Source organism: Cariama cristata, unplaced genomic scaffold, assembly GCF_000690535.1.
Source record: "Cariama cristata isolate BGI_N322 unplaced genomic scaffold, ASM69053v1 scaffold318, whole genome shotgun sequence".
Taxonomy (NCBI): Eukaryota; Metazoa; Chordata; class Aves; order Cariamiformes; family Cariamidae; genus Cariama; species Cariama cristata.
Genome location: NW_009632595.1, coordinates 20,392 through 34,854, shown reverse-complemented (window position 1 = coordinate 34,854; position 14,463 = coordinate 20,392). Strand labels below are relative to the sequence as shown.

Below are 14,463 nucleotides of genomic sequence, written 5' to 3'. Positions count from 1 at the left end.
ATTTGAGACTGACCAGTTCTGCCATTCTGAGGAATTCTAGTAGTCTGTAAGTCATCATTTACAGCTTGTCCCAACAGTAATCTGTGTAAATTAGTTACTTCTGAGGGTCATTAGTAGTCTTCAGTTAACCAGAAGAATATTTGTATGCTGCTTTGATTTCTTTCCGTAGGTTTTTCAGTAATCTTACTGTCTTGTTCTTGATTAACTAGCATTTAAGTAAAATCACTTCTTAAAAATGGAATTTAAATAGCATATCCTTTCCTGTTCTGAAGTCAAGTTTCATGTGAAGATGATGTCCCTTAGTGTGTTTACTTTTTGTGTCCTGTGTCTGGCCAAAGAATCCTATTGTCATTACACCTTGCCAGGAATGAAGCCCTTCTCCCAGTGTGTCAGACTTTCAGGCAGAGTGTATAACTATTGCAGTGTTTTGGGGGAGTTGGTATGGTTCCCTTTGTCAAGTTTTTGAGGTTTTTCTTCCATGAAAATATTCCTGCTTTTTTTTATTCTGCAGCTAGTATTCATATGTGGCTGGGTGAAACTGCCATGCTTCTCATGGTTTTGCTGCTCTCTGGGGAGTTCTAATGGATGATGAGAGTGCCATGTCCAGGCGGTTTGTTGCATCCCTCCTTTTTTGAGGGCAGTGGATGTGATTGTCAGTTGGTTGGCTAACCTGGAGAGAAGACCCCCTGGGACAACAGTCAGGAGGTTCCTGTTTTAGGAAATTATCTCTCTAGTTTTTAGCTTTGTAGTATATAGTAGATGAGAATTTGTTCTTTGAGGCTCATAAAAACGTGAGCTTGATAGATAGACTACTTTCAAGGCTGGTAATTGTTGCTGTATGGCAGAGGTCTTGTACCCTTTTTGGGGAGAAGCCTTGGAAGTATGATATGGTCACATAACTTCTATTAGTAATTAGTTATTAAATTAATGCTTAGTTTGGTAGAACAAGAACTTGTTACTCTTAAAACTATACTTACATATCTTTAGAACTGTCAAGAAACCTTTTGAACTGATAATGTTGATGCAATATATTGAAATACCTTAGACATGTTGGAGTAGATGAAAACTTTATGTCTGGCTGGAGCATGTGGGAGGATTTAGTAAGAGCTTAGATCCTTAGGACAAAAGAGAGAAGGGTGGATTCAGAACAGAGGAATTGCTGAAGCAGTTAAGGAGTGGCCTTGTTAACTCAAGTTAATCAAGGTTATGTGGTAAATAGATGCAGATTGATTAACAGTTGTTAATTGCATATGCAGCTGGTAAATTGCTGCAGTTGCATTTAGCATACTTGCCTCTCAAGGCATCAGGCATCCTAAACTGTATTACCTTTTATGTAAGATGTTATCTCACTTATTGGTTAATTTGCTGTAAAATCACTAACTTCAGAGGGATTTCATGGGAATCCTATAGCGCGAGTTAAAATAATGAATTACAAGGATTGTTAAATTTTTGCGATAGATAATTTTGGAGGAGAGGGGTTTTTCTTTGGTCACTTTAACCACGATGTATTTGTGAAGGAATGGCAAGCATTAATATCTCATCTGGATCACTTCATAAATTCAGTGTTTTAATTTATTGAAATATGAAGTTGCTCACATGTGAGATTGACTTTACACTGGGATTGTGATGCTGGGAAGTCCGAGTATAACACCACCACTGCCTTCACTTCGTTGCGGTACTGTCCCAGCATATGTAGAATTGCAGCTGACAGTTTTCAGTTTGCATCTTTGCAGGCATGAAGGTATTGCATTTGTGTGTGTTCCACGGCTTTCATCAGTGCTAAAATATGTTTGCCAGGTATGCTGAAATCTACACAGTTGTCTCTCATGCCCCCCCCACTTCCCTGCCCCCTCCAATCAAGATTTCATGTATGCTTAATAAGATTGACCTTGGGAAGAGACCATAATTACATAATTATCCTGTCTGGATAAGTAACGATTGAACTGGGAGGTTGGCAGTCATCTAGAGCCTTGGCTGTGTTTCTCTAATCCTATTTTAGGCTATTTAGATTAAAAGTTTAGTGTACTGGGAATGTTCTGCCAAGTTAATGAATGAAATGGGTAGAAGCTTCGTGAAGTTGGTAGCTTGATAATCTAGTAGGCAATGTCTGAGACTTTGCACCTATAGCATCGAATCATGAAGTGGTATAGGGCTTGGTTTACAAGAGTGCTTGAGCATCATCTGCTTCTATCAGTTTTAATTCATCTGATATCTGAATCAAGTATTCAGATGTCTGAAAACCAGTTTCTGTGTTTGGGTGGGTTTGTATTTTTTCCATTTGCTGTGTCAGTGGAAGCCAAAGTGCTTATTGCACTTGGATATGTAGCATGCTTAATTCTCTTCTGAGCTCAGGCACATGGTCAAACTGTTATTTGCAAAGTTTCAGAGAGTCAAGCTTTCTTCTTCGCTCAGAAAAAAATTTTATTGCCCCACTGTTTTATACATAATTTGTTGATTGTAATTGTAGAAATGTGCTCCTTACCATTGCTGCATGTCGGAGGAATGAAATGGTAATCATTCCCACTTCAGATTTGGCTTTCAAAAATAAGGTGAAATGGGTCAGCATCTGGCTGCTGCCAACAGTGCTATGGAAGTTTGTGCAGGTAATAAAAATGACATTGTTTTACAAATAATTATTTTTTTTTGTTATACAGTCTTTTTTTTTAGTTACTTATCCAGATGCGATTACACTTGGCAAAGGTTAGGGGACTCCTGGTTTAATAGTTGGTCATAAGTTTCTTTTGTGTCCTCCATTTCTCCTAAATGAGAAATCTTGCTGTGAATTTGATCCAGTGTGTCCACCCTCATTTCTCTTATTTTTCCCATTTATGACTAACTGATCAGCTTAATCATGGTTATTGTTCAGGAGTCAAGATATTGTCAACCAGCTGACTGTTGGGGAAGCAACTCTTGATGTTTTGTGAATATCTTTATGCATGGGAGTGCCTTATAAGAAGTCAAACTGGTTAGCGCTATCAGAGGCTGTTGCTGAGGTGCCTTCAGATGCAAGCAGAAATGCTGTGTAAACAGCTGCAATATCTGGGTGGGGTGGGTGTAATTACACCATGTAAATGGAATTATGTGTTTTGGACACTATTTAAGGTGGTAGTTGTCTTTTAGCATGCCTTGGTATAGAAAGTTGAACTGCAGGATTTCAAAATGCACAAAATTCTTTCCAGACTGAGATTTCTTCTAGATTCTCTATGCAAATGCATCAAGCCTAGAAGTAGTGGAAAGTACTCTTTTTTCTTTGGGAAGAACTCTACTTCTTGTAGAACTCTCTATGAAGCAGTGTGCCCCTTTTCAGTGTTCCCTGTTCTTGGTGTGCTTTCAACATCAATATGATGACATTTACAACCCAGACCTTCAATTTTGTGTCAGGTTTCCCAGGATACTTTTTTTTTCCTTTTGTTTTTGTGCTTGGTGAACTATGATCAGTAGAAGCTTAATTTTCTGTTTGAATAGCGCGTAGAACTGCTAATTTCTGTGTAAGCTCAAACTGTGGGTGAAACAAGAGTTTGTGGTTTAGAAAGGTGGGACAATATGCTTTAATGGTGATTGCTTCCTGCCTTGGTGACTTTTCAGTGACCAGCTGGTCGGTCTTAAGTGGAAGCATAGCACAAATTACTTGTCTGACTTCAACTTCTCTTCCTTGAAGAATATATTTTCATAGCCAAGAGGAATATAACAGATAAGCTTTCAGGAGCTGTGAAAAGTCTTTTATTTAGAAAGAAAGGAATGGTCATTTAGTCACACTGCACTTTTCACCTGATCTCTCAGTGTATCATCTCTTTCTCTTGTCAAAACAGAGAGTACTGATGAGTTATACAGCTTTGTGTTGTATAGGCTATTGCTTAGTAAAAAAAGTAGTTTTACTTTTTAAAACTAGACACTAAAAGTGTAAAACCTTCAAATTATGTTTTCATTGCAATTGAGTCGTTAAAACAAATGTTTGGCAAATGGCAAGCATGGTTTTGTTTGCATGGAAATAGCTGTGAAAGTTGCGATGTACAAGATTCTGGTTTAACCTAAATGCTAGTATAGTGCATTATCAAATGCAGAGTGAAGTCAAAGGTTAATAGCTTTCTAATTGTTATTTGTCATATTATGGACTTGTTTGTTTTTATCTAAAGATTACAGCATTGTCATAAAGCTGCAGTGTTGGTATACCTTTTTAGTATTTTCAGACTCTAGAATGAATTAATTTTTTCTCTTTTTTTTTTTTGACAGTCAAGAATCCCTTCAGTGAAGAACTAAAAATAGAAGTAAGTGAAACCACTTAATATTGAGATTTGAGTCAGTCAAATGATTGTGTAAAAACAATATAGATCTGTTCAGAACAATGCAGTTTCAGAATGTTTTGTGTGAGATGAACGCACTTCTTGCAACGCTAATGTTTTAATGTTTTACTTTCTTCTCGGGCAATATAACTAGGCTTGCAAGATTTGGCTGTGGCATGCTGGTTGCTTTATATACTAAGAAAATGTCATATAACTTGTGTTGTAGAGCTATGAGGAAAAAATGAGGTGGTGTAAATTTTGAGACTAAATTTATCAGTTTGTCTCTTACTGTTACCATTTGGCTTCTCAACCTTGAAAGGACAGCTGGTAAGAGATGACTGACATGAAACTCCAGGATCTCATTTAGTGCCATAGAAGAGCAAGGGTTAGCCTCCTTCAGAAAATGGATTTTAAAGTTTGTCTTTTTCACTTTGATTCTATTCTGTTACTTGTTCCTATATTCACTCTTTCAACTGGAATATCGGGATAACCATTTTTGAGATGTTACAGTTGAAGGTATCTGTATTATTCTTAGCTCTACAGCATGTGTTTTGACCAGAAGAGAGAAGCACTGTCAGTCTTTCTGTCTGGACTGTAAACATACTGATCTGTTTTTGCTAGGCATATATAAGCAAATATTGCAAAGTAATTGTGTGTGGGTTTTTTTTTTGTTTTGGGTTTTTTTGTTTGGTGTGGCTTTTTTTTTTTTTTTGGTCTAGGATTGAACTCTCCAAAAGTGAATAATTGAGAATTTTAAGTAGGTAGCCCTGGCTAGTTTCTTGAGTAGAAAACGTTTCTGAATCTTTTGAACAGATTGAATTTTGTGCAGTAAATTCCGAGGAATTTTTGAGAATTACTTTAGTAGTGCAGAGAGAATACATCTTGTGCACTGGACTTGACAGCTTGAGAACCTGTTTTGTGTGTTACTTTCTTTTCTGTTTCTTGTGCGCTGTTCCATAGTAATCCTACTCCATGCTTGATTGTTTGTTAGCTATGAGGGTTATACTGTTCAGTTCCTTCCTTTACGGGTCTGACCATTCATTTATGGAAAAAGAATTGGGTCACAAAAACGTTTCATGTGTCTGTCTCAATGTGGCTATTGGTGAAGTCATGGGTGTACCTACTGGCAAGTAAATGGAACCTGAGGCACTGCTGGTGGTAGTGGTGGTGGGGTGGTAAAGACTGATTTTCTTCTTTGGCAATGCCCAGTATTTTCCAGCCAGGAAATGAGTTAATAAGATTGGTTAGCTTCCTGGGGAGTACCAGCTATATCAATTTAATCTCAATGATGGTTTTGTAGGACCAAAATAGAGGGAGGTGATGCTGGTTACTGTTGATATCGTCTATGGGAATTAATTTGTCAAATGTTTGATCAATGAAAGAAGTATTATGCTTTCTGGTAGTGGTTTTCTTATGGAAAAAAATTGGAGAATTCAGATTTTAAAATTATGTCAGGCAGTGCTGGTGCATCAGGGAATTAAATGTAAAATACATCTAGCTTTTTCCAATGTGAGTATAACCAGCAGATGCACAAACTGGAAAATGATTTTCCTTGCATATTTTCTGCATAAAGGCTCTAGTCTTATCTCAGCCATTTGGCTGCCCCAGGCATCAGAGCCAACTTAAGGAAAAAAAAAAAAAAACACAAAAACAACCCACAACATTTTAGAATAGCCTTTAGTACTCAGTGTATGTAATTGCATGTTCCTCATCTTCATATTTTGAATAATTCCTTCTAATATAAAATGTTTCTGGATATACTTCAATGAAATTGCTCAATATCTTGATAAGTTCAACTCCCCTATAAGCAACAATTATATGACAACTCATATTCATGCTTGTTTTGTGCATTAGACCTTTTTATACTAGTGGCATATGCAGGAAGTATCAACAAGATTGTATAGTCCACAGCTTTCTGGGTTGTTTTTTTTGTTTTGTTTTCTAATTAAGTTACTGTAGTTTGAAGGTAGACAGCAAAAATCTTACTTTGCTATGAATTTTATGCAGGAATATGACCAGATGGTACTTTAGTGTGGCTTGTTTCAAGTGTCACTGCACATTTATTAAGAATAAAACTAGTTTATTTTTACATAGTAATTATCAAAAGAAAAAACCAAGACCAAACCACCAAACTTCTTTTGGGTTATTACACTGTTCTCTCAGTAGTATTAAAATAACCTTTTGAGCTGTCAGTTTTAACTGGCAGATCCATCAGAGTCCAGGTTGTAATCTAGTTTAGTTTTAGTCAAGATCTGAAAAATCAATATGGTGAATACTTTGATTCAAAATCTATTGCATGCATCGCTGTTGATGTGTGAAACACTACAGCTTTCCACCTGTATATGTAAAACCTTTTTTTTTCCTCATGGTATATAAAGACTTTTTGCGTAAATGGAAGAAAATACATCTCTAATAATGTTTGGTTTAACATTAATGTGTTTTTCTAATTCTAGGAAGATGAAATAAGTCTCATGATGAACAGCTTATATGCACTTCATGATAAATTGGCACAAGTAGCAGGTAACACTTTAAAAATATTGTGACTAAGGGTTATTGCAACAGCTACAAAGAAGTCTATGCTCAGATAATGATTTGCAGCAACTGGTATATGCTGGGGTCCTGATAGCCATTTAGAGTTCCATTTTGGGAAATTAGAAATCCCATTTCTAGTTCATACACATTGCCTTTTTCACTAGTGTAGCACTCTGTTGCAGTGTTTTTTTAGTTGACAGGATAGGCTGCTGAATATTGTGATACTGTATGGTTTTTGATCCAATGTCTTAATGCTTTATTAATCTGATTTCATTAAAAGCTTTAAATATGCTGTATGTGGAGAGGAGTATGTATTTCCTTTAAAGGCAGCTATTTCACTATGGTGGAAAAATGTCTGAAAAAAATACTTTGCAACAATCAGAAAAGGGTTACTAATACAATGAACAATAGTGGTTGAACAGGATTGCCTTGTTAGACAAAGTAGTCCAACTTAACAATACTTATAATATAGTAATGAAAAGTGCCATATATAGTAATGTGTCAGAGATGGTGTTTAGGATTAGCATTAATTATTGACCATTCAAAGTAAAAAATATAGTGCTTTTTCCCTAGAGTCATAATTAACACAGCTTTAAACTGCGTAGATATTTACACATAACAATCCGGAAACAGTAAAGTTAAGACTGTGTTTAACTTTGGCATCTGGTGAGTGTGAGTTACAGCAGAATGTATTTCATGACTATTAAGCCATTTATTTATCACCCGTGCTTATTTAATCCATAATGTGTTTGGGAGGCAGTGGTTCAGGTTTTTTGGTTTTTTTAAGCCTTGCTATGCTTTGTGCCAACTATTTGTTTTGCAACAGCAAGTTTCACCAAGAAGGCTTTTCTGCTATTATGAGGTGCTACAGACATTTCTCAAACATTAAAAAACGTGAAAACAACCGTGTCAGATATGAGGCTGACAATTTAATATGTCAAGGCTGTATAGGAAATCTGTAAGAAATTTGAGCAGCTCTGTAATAGGTTTAAATTGCAAGAGTAGTCTTCCTGCAGAAGCTTTTTGTTTCCAGAGCTTTTACAGTATCTGCAGTGAATAAAATAGATGTTTGCACAAACCCCACAAGTTTCTTCTTGTTTGCATTATTCTTTAACCCAAAATAGTGAAAGAATGTTTAACCTGAGTGCATGCAACGTAATAGTTGCTTTAGTCTTCGTTTTGTTGCTTTGTGACTCTGAATGCCTTGCAGCATTGATCTTTCACAGGTCAGTTGCATCTTGATACATTTTTATCTGTTTCAAACTATTTCACACTTAATAGATGGTACATAGATAATCCGGTGCTATAAATCACTGGGGCCAAAAGGTGTTTTTTCCATACAGGGTAGCCAGCCTGTGGTGTGTAGGAATGTCTTATGAGACCCACAGCTGTCTGCAGTAGAGCGCTGACTTGTGTGAAGTGGAAGTAATGGGTTATGCTACTTCTCTCCCTCTTTTGAAAAGAAAATAGAACAACTTACTGTTCCCTCAGTGTGTCATCTGTCCCACTGGTGGCCATACAGTAAACAGCGTACTTGCCTGGACAGAAAGGTTTGACACCTCATCTCTACATCTGTGAAAGAAAGGGAGTTTTCTTCATTAGCTTCTGCTTACCTATGTGCATGTACACTTCTAAAAATGTTTACCTGTCTGCCTCATGAGAGGAATTTGACTGCTTTCTTGCCCGGGTCTCAAAGATGCATTAGTCTTTCTCGGTCTGTTCCTGGCCAGGAGAATCTTCAGTACTTACTTTCAAAAAATATAGCTATACTTTCTCATTAGATGATCCCCCAAACTGAAGCTGTATTGCGAGATTACCTGGCTGCTCAGCAGAATTGCTTTCATAAAGTCTGAAAAATGACCTAATTCATCTGTATTTAGACAGAAGTTATCCTCAACGCCAAGTTTCTTAAGGTATGAGAGGAAGAAGTCTGCTGTCCATTTTTGAATACCATATTGATGTAGACCTGGCACAATGTCTGGAATCTGTTTAAAAGGCATAGAACCGAGAAAGTTGCTAGAGAGGTGCAAGGTTTAAAAGTGTTGATCTTGTACACAGTGCACCACTTCAAAAGAGAGAGGAGTAAAGGAATATAGTTTTAGTAAAAATGGTGCTTTTCAGGTCTCTCTGTCACATATTTGGAAAAGTTTTTCTCATTTCGTGCTTGGCTATGAATCGTTTGTTCATGTTATAACTATTAATATTAAAAAGGCAGGCTGGAAACTTGCAGTAGTCTGTTCTGTTAAGCTTTATTCAACATCTTGACTACCATGAAGATAGTCACTGCAGAATTTGGTTTCTAACCCTCTTTGTTTTATTAGACTTCTTGTATTTTTTACCGAGCTAGTTTCTTACCTTGTCAACTTCAATTGGAGAGCCAAGTGATGGGGCTTTTATTTTAGAAGGTAAAACAAAGTTGTTTGAAGGAAGAAAAAGTCAGGGTGACAGTTTGTTAATTTTATTTGACTTAATACGCTGTGTTCCAACTGTAGATGCCTATTCTGTACTGTGGTGCTCTGATATGATGTAAAATGATTTAATTATCCTATATAAAAGCAGATTGCCTTTAATACATCACTGTTCTCAGAATTAATAGTCTGCCAAACCTATGGTGAGTAATGCCTACCTCACAAGAAACTAGTCCACTTCTGAGTTGAAGTTTGTGTTCCTGTGTTCTTGTCTAATGGTTCAGCCTTTCTTCAAAGGAGCAACTTTTTATACACGGTATATATTTCAGTGCCTAACACTTTCTCCTAAACCAAAATATATTTTATTTAAATTAGCTTCCCTCAGGCATATGTTAGTTACTGGATGTCTTGGTCTTTCATGAAGAGACTTCAATAGATCACATCCATTTTTAGTCAGGTGTGCAAAATGAATAAACCTAACCACTCTGTCCACAAGAAGCAGTCAGCTACCCATGAGTATGACCCTCTTTTCTTGTATGTAAAGAACTTGTATTTAGTTAGATGTTTCTTTTGCTTGACATTCTCCATAGAGTGATGATTTAGATGGTTTCCTTCTGAGCTAATGGACAGCACGGGTCCTTGAGATGCTGGGGTGAATTATACTTCCATATGTAATAAGGCTTAGTGATAAATCCATGGCTGGAAGAAAATCCTGGCAAAACACTAGATTTTACTTAATACTAATTTCAAATGTCAGCTACTGTATCTGATTGCTGTCACAAGCTCTCTGTTCTGTCACTCTCCTTAATCTTCAGTTCTTCAGGTAACTGATACTGTGCTGTTTCCAACCAGTGATTTAAAGACTATTTAACAAGTTCTGCTTTTCTGCAGTGTTATTAAACTGTTGAGTTTGCCTTTGGGAGATCAGGCATTCTTACTTGCTCTCACAGCACTTGTTCTGCTTCTGCTATTCTTCAGCTACCCACTTTACAGGTTACTTGCAGCAGGACACTAAACGTGAGACCTGCTAAACAAATGTTTTATACACTATTTGCTTTTTGTGTTGGTTGACTATCGCATCAAGCTATAAGGTAGAGATCTGTGCTAAATCCATGTGTTCCATAAAGTATTAGATTTCCACTGGGTTTTGGTTCTGGTACCAAATGACAGAATGTTTTACACTGTAAAGCAAATACTTTAAAATTCTGAATATTTCTCTTAACTATATATGCTGCAGCTCATAAATTAAGCTAAATGCCTAAATGAAAGTCAGTTTCAAATATTCTAGCCTGCATGGAAAAGCAGATCTGACTTATTTTCTGTATTGAAAGCAATTGTGAGAACAGACTTAAATGTTTCTTTAGAACTGAGGCTTTAGTTGCTTTTTGTTAGTATTTCTAGGAGAAGAACTCAACTTCTTAAGTGGCTTGCCCAAGTACACTGACATAAGCTAACAGGTAATTTTGTGATCCTCGCTGGGATGTGTTACTTCTTGCCTCCCTACAAAAGCAAGTAGAATGGTTCTCTGATTTCACTTGAAATTAAAGGCATCTGTGTCCAAGAAAAGTTTGAGCACAAGGGTCCAGGCTTTCTGTAAGCTTGCAACAGACATTTTAACAGAGGGGCAGTTTTTACAAAGAGCTCAGATGTATCTTGCAGCAGACCTGTATAAAGATTTTATTTTTTTTTTTTTTTGCCTCTGCTTCAGTTTTATTCCTGGATATAGGGCCTCAAGTGGAACAGTTGGGAAACATTTTTGGCTCAGACTATGGAAAGTGGGTTTCCAGGCCAAGTGGTTAATGATTGCACCAAAGTTATTCAAAGTAAGCCTTCATTTGCAGAACTATTAGCTAAAGCGGTGACTGAAATGGCATATAGGAATATCCTGCTGTTTGCAGTAAAACAGAAGGTTGTCTGACTTGTGAATTGCCTAACTTTCTGCAGCCTTTCAAATTCATGAGTTTCTCAGAAGAAAGCTGTTAAATGGTTCTCAGCAATAGATGGGTTGGAATGAGAAACTACATCTCCAACAGCTTTTTGTACAGGACCGAAACTCCGTAACTCTCATTAGCTTATTCGTTCCTAGAGTGGGAGGCAAGATGAAAGTGATTTCTCCCCCCAGCATTGCGTTAGGGTAATTTGAACTGATGGGCCTTAGACATTCTCAGAGCCTAGGCAGCAAAGGCGTTTTTAACTGTTAAATTTGTTCAGAGGGAATAGGGTCTGAAAAAAACTTCAGAAGCAGGACTGCGAGGAAGCTGTCTGCTGGATTTTGAAGATGAGACCAGAAGCTGTGAAGTCAGTGTGTTGGCTGCATACTGCATAAACGTAATGCCTGGAAGAAGGCAAATAAGATTAGAATTTAAAACTACTAAAGTAATCCAGTAGTCCTCCATCCAAGGGAGCTTTTGTCCTCTTCTAAGAGGTAATGCTGTGTTCTCGTAAGATTGAAAATCGGAAATGAATCCTGAAACTTGTTTTTAAGAATTCATTTTTCACAATCTGGTCTCCTGTTTGTGTGTCTTGTTTGTTTTTTTTCTGTGTATTAACTTCGCCCTTTCCATTCTTATTTATTTCATAAATGGGCTTTCCTGCTTATCTAGATAATTAAAAAACAAACAAACAAAAGCTCCTAAGCAGAAGGGTTTCATCCCCCTGCTCTCACAAGCTGTTCTGCTCAGTCAAATGATGACTGACGTGCTTTTTCTGTGTTAGAAAGACCCCAGGAAGACTTCAGGTCTTACGAAACAACGAAAAAAGCTTAAATGGATAAATACCTATCAGAATTGCTCATGTCATCTGACTTAATACCTGATTGAAATTGTACGTATGTACGTTTTGGTTTTGTTGTATTTATTCCATCAATTTTAGATTTAAAACAGTATGTTTGCACCAGAGACTGTATGAGTATGATACGTAGTTATCCCAAGTCTACTAATCTTGAAACATGAAGTCACTGATGGTTACGCACATAAATTTACAGGTTGTAGATTTTACGCTGCACAAAAAGAATGTCTGCCTAAATTACATACAAGAATAACCCATAACTCCAATTCTGGTGCTAACTTCTAAATTCAGAGTGCTTTTTGGCAAAGGTGGTGTCAGTTTGCACCAGTGATCTCTCTGCTTTTGCTATTCCAGTAGGCTCAGGTACTTTGAAAGTCTAAGATGCTGCATGTTAACTAGCAAGTGAAACAACTTTTAAAGTAGTGTCTTTTCTGCTCAGTGCTTGATTTGAAAATAATGTGCATGCACACAGGCTTAGTTCCAGCAGCACTTCTAGGCCAGATGGCGTATGAGCCCTCTTAAAAACAGTGTTCCTGTTTCTCTATAACCCAGCAGTAAGAGAAGAGCATCCCTGTTACGCCAATGTGCTTGCAAGGCCAAATTCACTTAAATCTGTTGAAGTATATTGGACAAACTTAGCTTTAGCAGTCTGAGAAAGACTTTTGCTTCATCGATACACTTATTTCTTTGGAACTCCCTACTGAGAATGAGACATGAAGATGCTTCTCCATAACTTGCTAGTGTTTCCTAATTCTTGTTCAGATTGCCTTGAATGTTCTCATTTGTGTAGGGAACTAATACTTGAAGTTGCTCCATTTAAAGGGTGTTCCAGTGTGGAGTAATTCCAACTTGAAATACTTTGTAAAGAGTGTAAACAAAGGTTTATATTATGTATATGCATGAGTATCTTGAACTTTCCTAGCCTTGCTATGGCTTTGGGAATAATATAGCTTGGCATGGGCTCAGGAGAGTAAGGCAGGCGTAAGCGTGAGGCAGTGAAAGACTGGATTTGTTGTTTCCTATTTTATTGTTTTGGCAAAGTAAAATCATAGTGTTAGATGCTAAATTTTTTTTTTAGAAAGATCAGGAAAGAAGTGGTTTGCCACTCCCTGACAGTTCTTCATAAATGGTGGCCTAGTGATAGATAAAAGTGGTGTTAGGCCTTTTCCTTTTCCGTGTGACTTTGTGTTGTTGTGACTGTCACTACGTATTTTTTTTGCATGAATCGAGTACCTTCAGTTTAGCAAAGAAAATCAGGAAGATGATGGCATGTGGCTGTGAGGACTGACTGTGCATATTTCCTGACTACTTCTGCATACTTTCCAAAAGAATTAGGAGGATGGTCAAACTACCAGTTTCAGGCCATATTGGGATTTTGTGTGTGTTCATGAAAGTGATGAGTTATTACGGTAACTTGGACCAATGTAAAATGTGACTTTCTAGTGCCTGAAATACTGTTATGGGTATGTTGCAACTGGAACTAACTTGGTCTGTATAAAAGACAATACATGTTTCAGAGTAAATGGAAATTATTTGGAAGAAGTTGAGTACAGCAACTGTTTTATGGTAATGTCCTTTTGATAGTTCTTCATACTACATTTTGTTCTACTTTCAGTGTAAATACCAGAATATACTTTCTGAGCAGTACCTGAAGTTGTATTGATGCAATTTGTACATATTATTAGCTGTGACAATCTCCAGTTTTTTTAACTTTCTTTGAAGAAGAAATTTGTCCAGAGATTTTTCCATATTTTAATGGAACTTGTGAGAATTATTGAGCCACTACTGCTTGTGTAGATTGTGTTAACCATAAGCTTGTGTTTAGGTGATTTTATTTTATATAATGCAGTAATAACTAGATCAAAATAAACAAAAGTTTAATTTTACCAGGGGAACATGAATGTGGCAGCTCTATTCAAAGAAATCTTACCGTCCAGGAGGCAGCTGCATATTTAAAAGTAAGCAAACGAGGTATTTTTCATTGACTTTATATAAGAATTGTGTAAGTTACAATTTGTAAGGCCTGGTTTCATATCTAGTATATTGACTAAAATTTGACTTGGTATTGAACGTTATTTGGAAATGTTTGGAATTGATGTCTTTAACACATGCTACTTACAGTTTTTATTTGGGGATGTAGCAAGGTTATGGGGAAGAGGGAAGGTGAAAGAAAGTGGCTTAATTGCAACGAAAGTGTAGATAGTAGTGCTTCAGTGGCATTCAGTTTTCTTCCCTTTAGTTAAAACACCAGGGCATAATTTGGATTGATGGAGATAGTTGACCCAATCATAAATCTATGAAATTCAAATCTCTAGAAGCTTCTCCAGAAGTCAGTATGCTATATTTTGAGACTTACAGAAAAGGATACTGTTTTCCTTTCTTTGGGAGGAGAGGTTGATGTGCGGATCTCTACAGCGGGCCTGACAGGCAGCAGCCGCGGGGAGATGCCATTCATT

General features: G+C 36.9%; 1 protein-coding gene across 1 annotated transcript in view; it reads left to right on the top strand.

Annotated features, from left to right (window-relative positions):
* Positions 1 to 14,463, top strand: part of LEMD3 (LEM domain containing 3) — a gene marked incomplete at its 5' end in the record, with an annotated part of 47,542 nt that overhangs the window by 15,155 nt on the left and 17,924 nt on the right. The window contains 3 exons of the mRNA XM_009706384.1: positions 4,231 to 4,265; positions 6,734 to 6,800; positions 13,898 to 13,965. Coding sequence (XP_009704686.1) covers positions 4,231 to 4,265; positions 6,734 to 6,800; positions 13,898 to 13,965 — 170 coding nt within the window. The remainder of the gene's footprint in view (positions 1 to 4,230; positions 4,266 to 6,733; positions 6,801 to 13,897; positions 13,966 to 14,463) is intronic.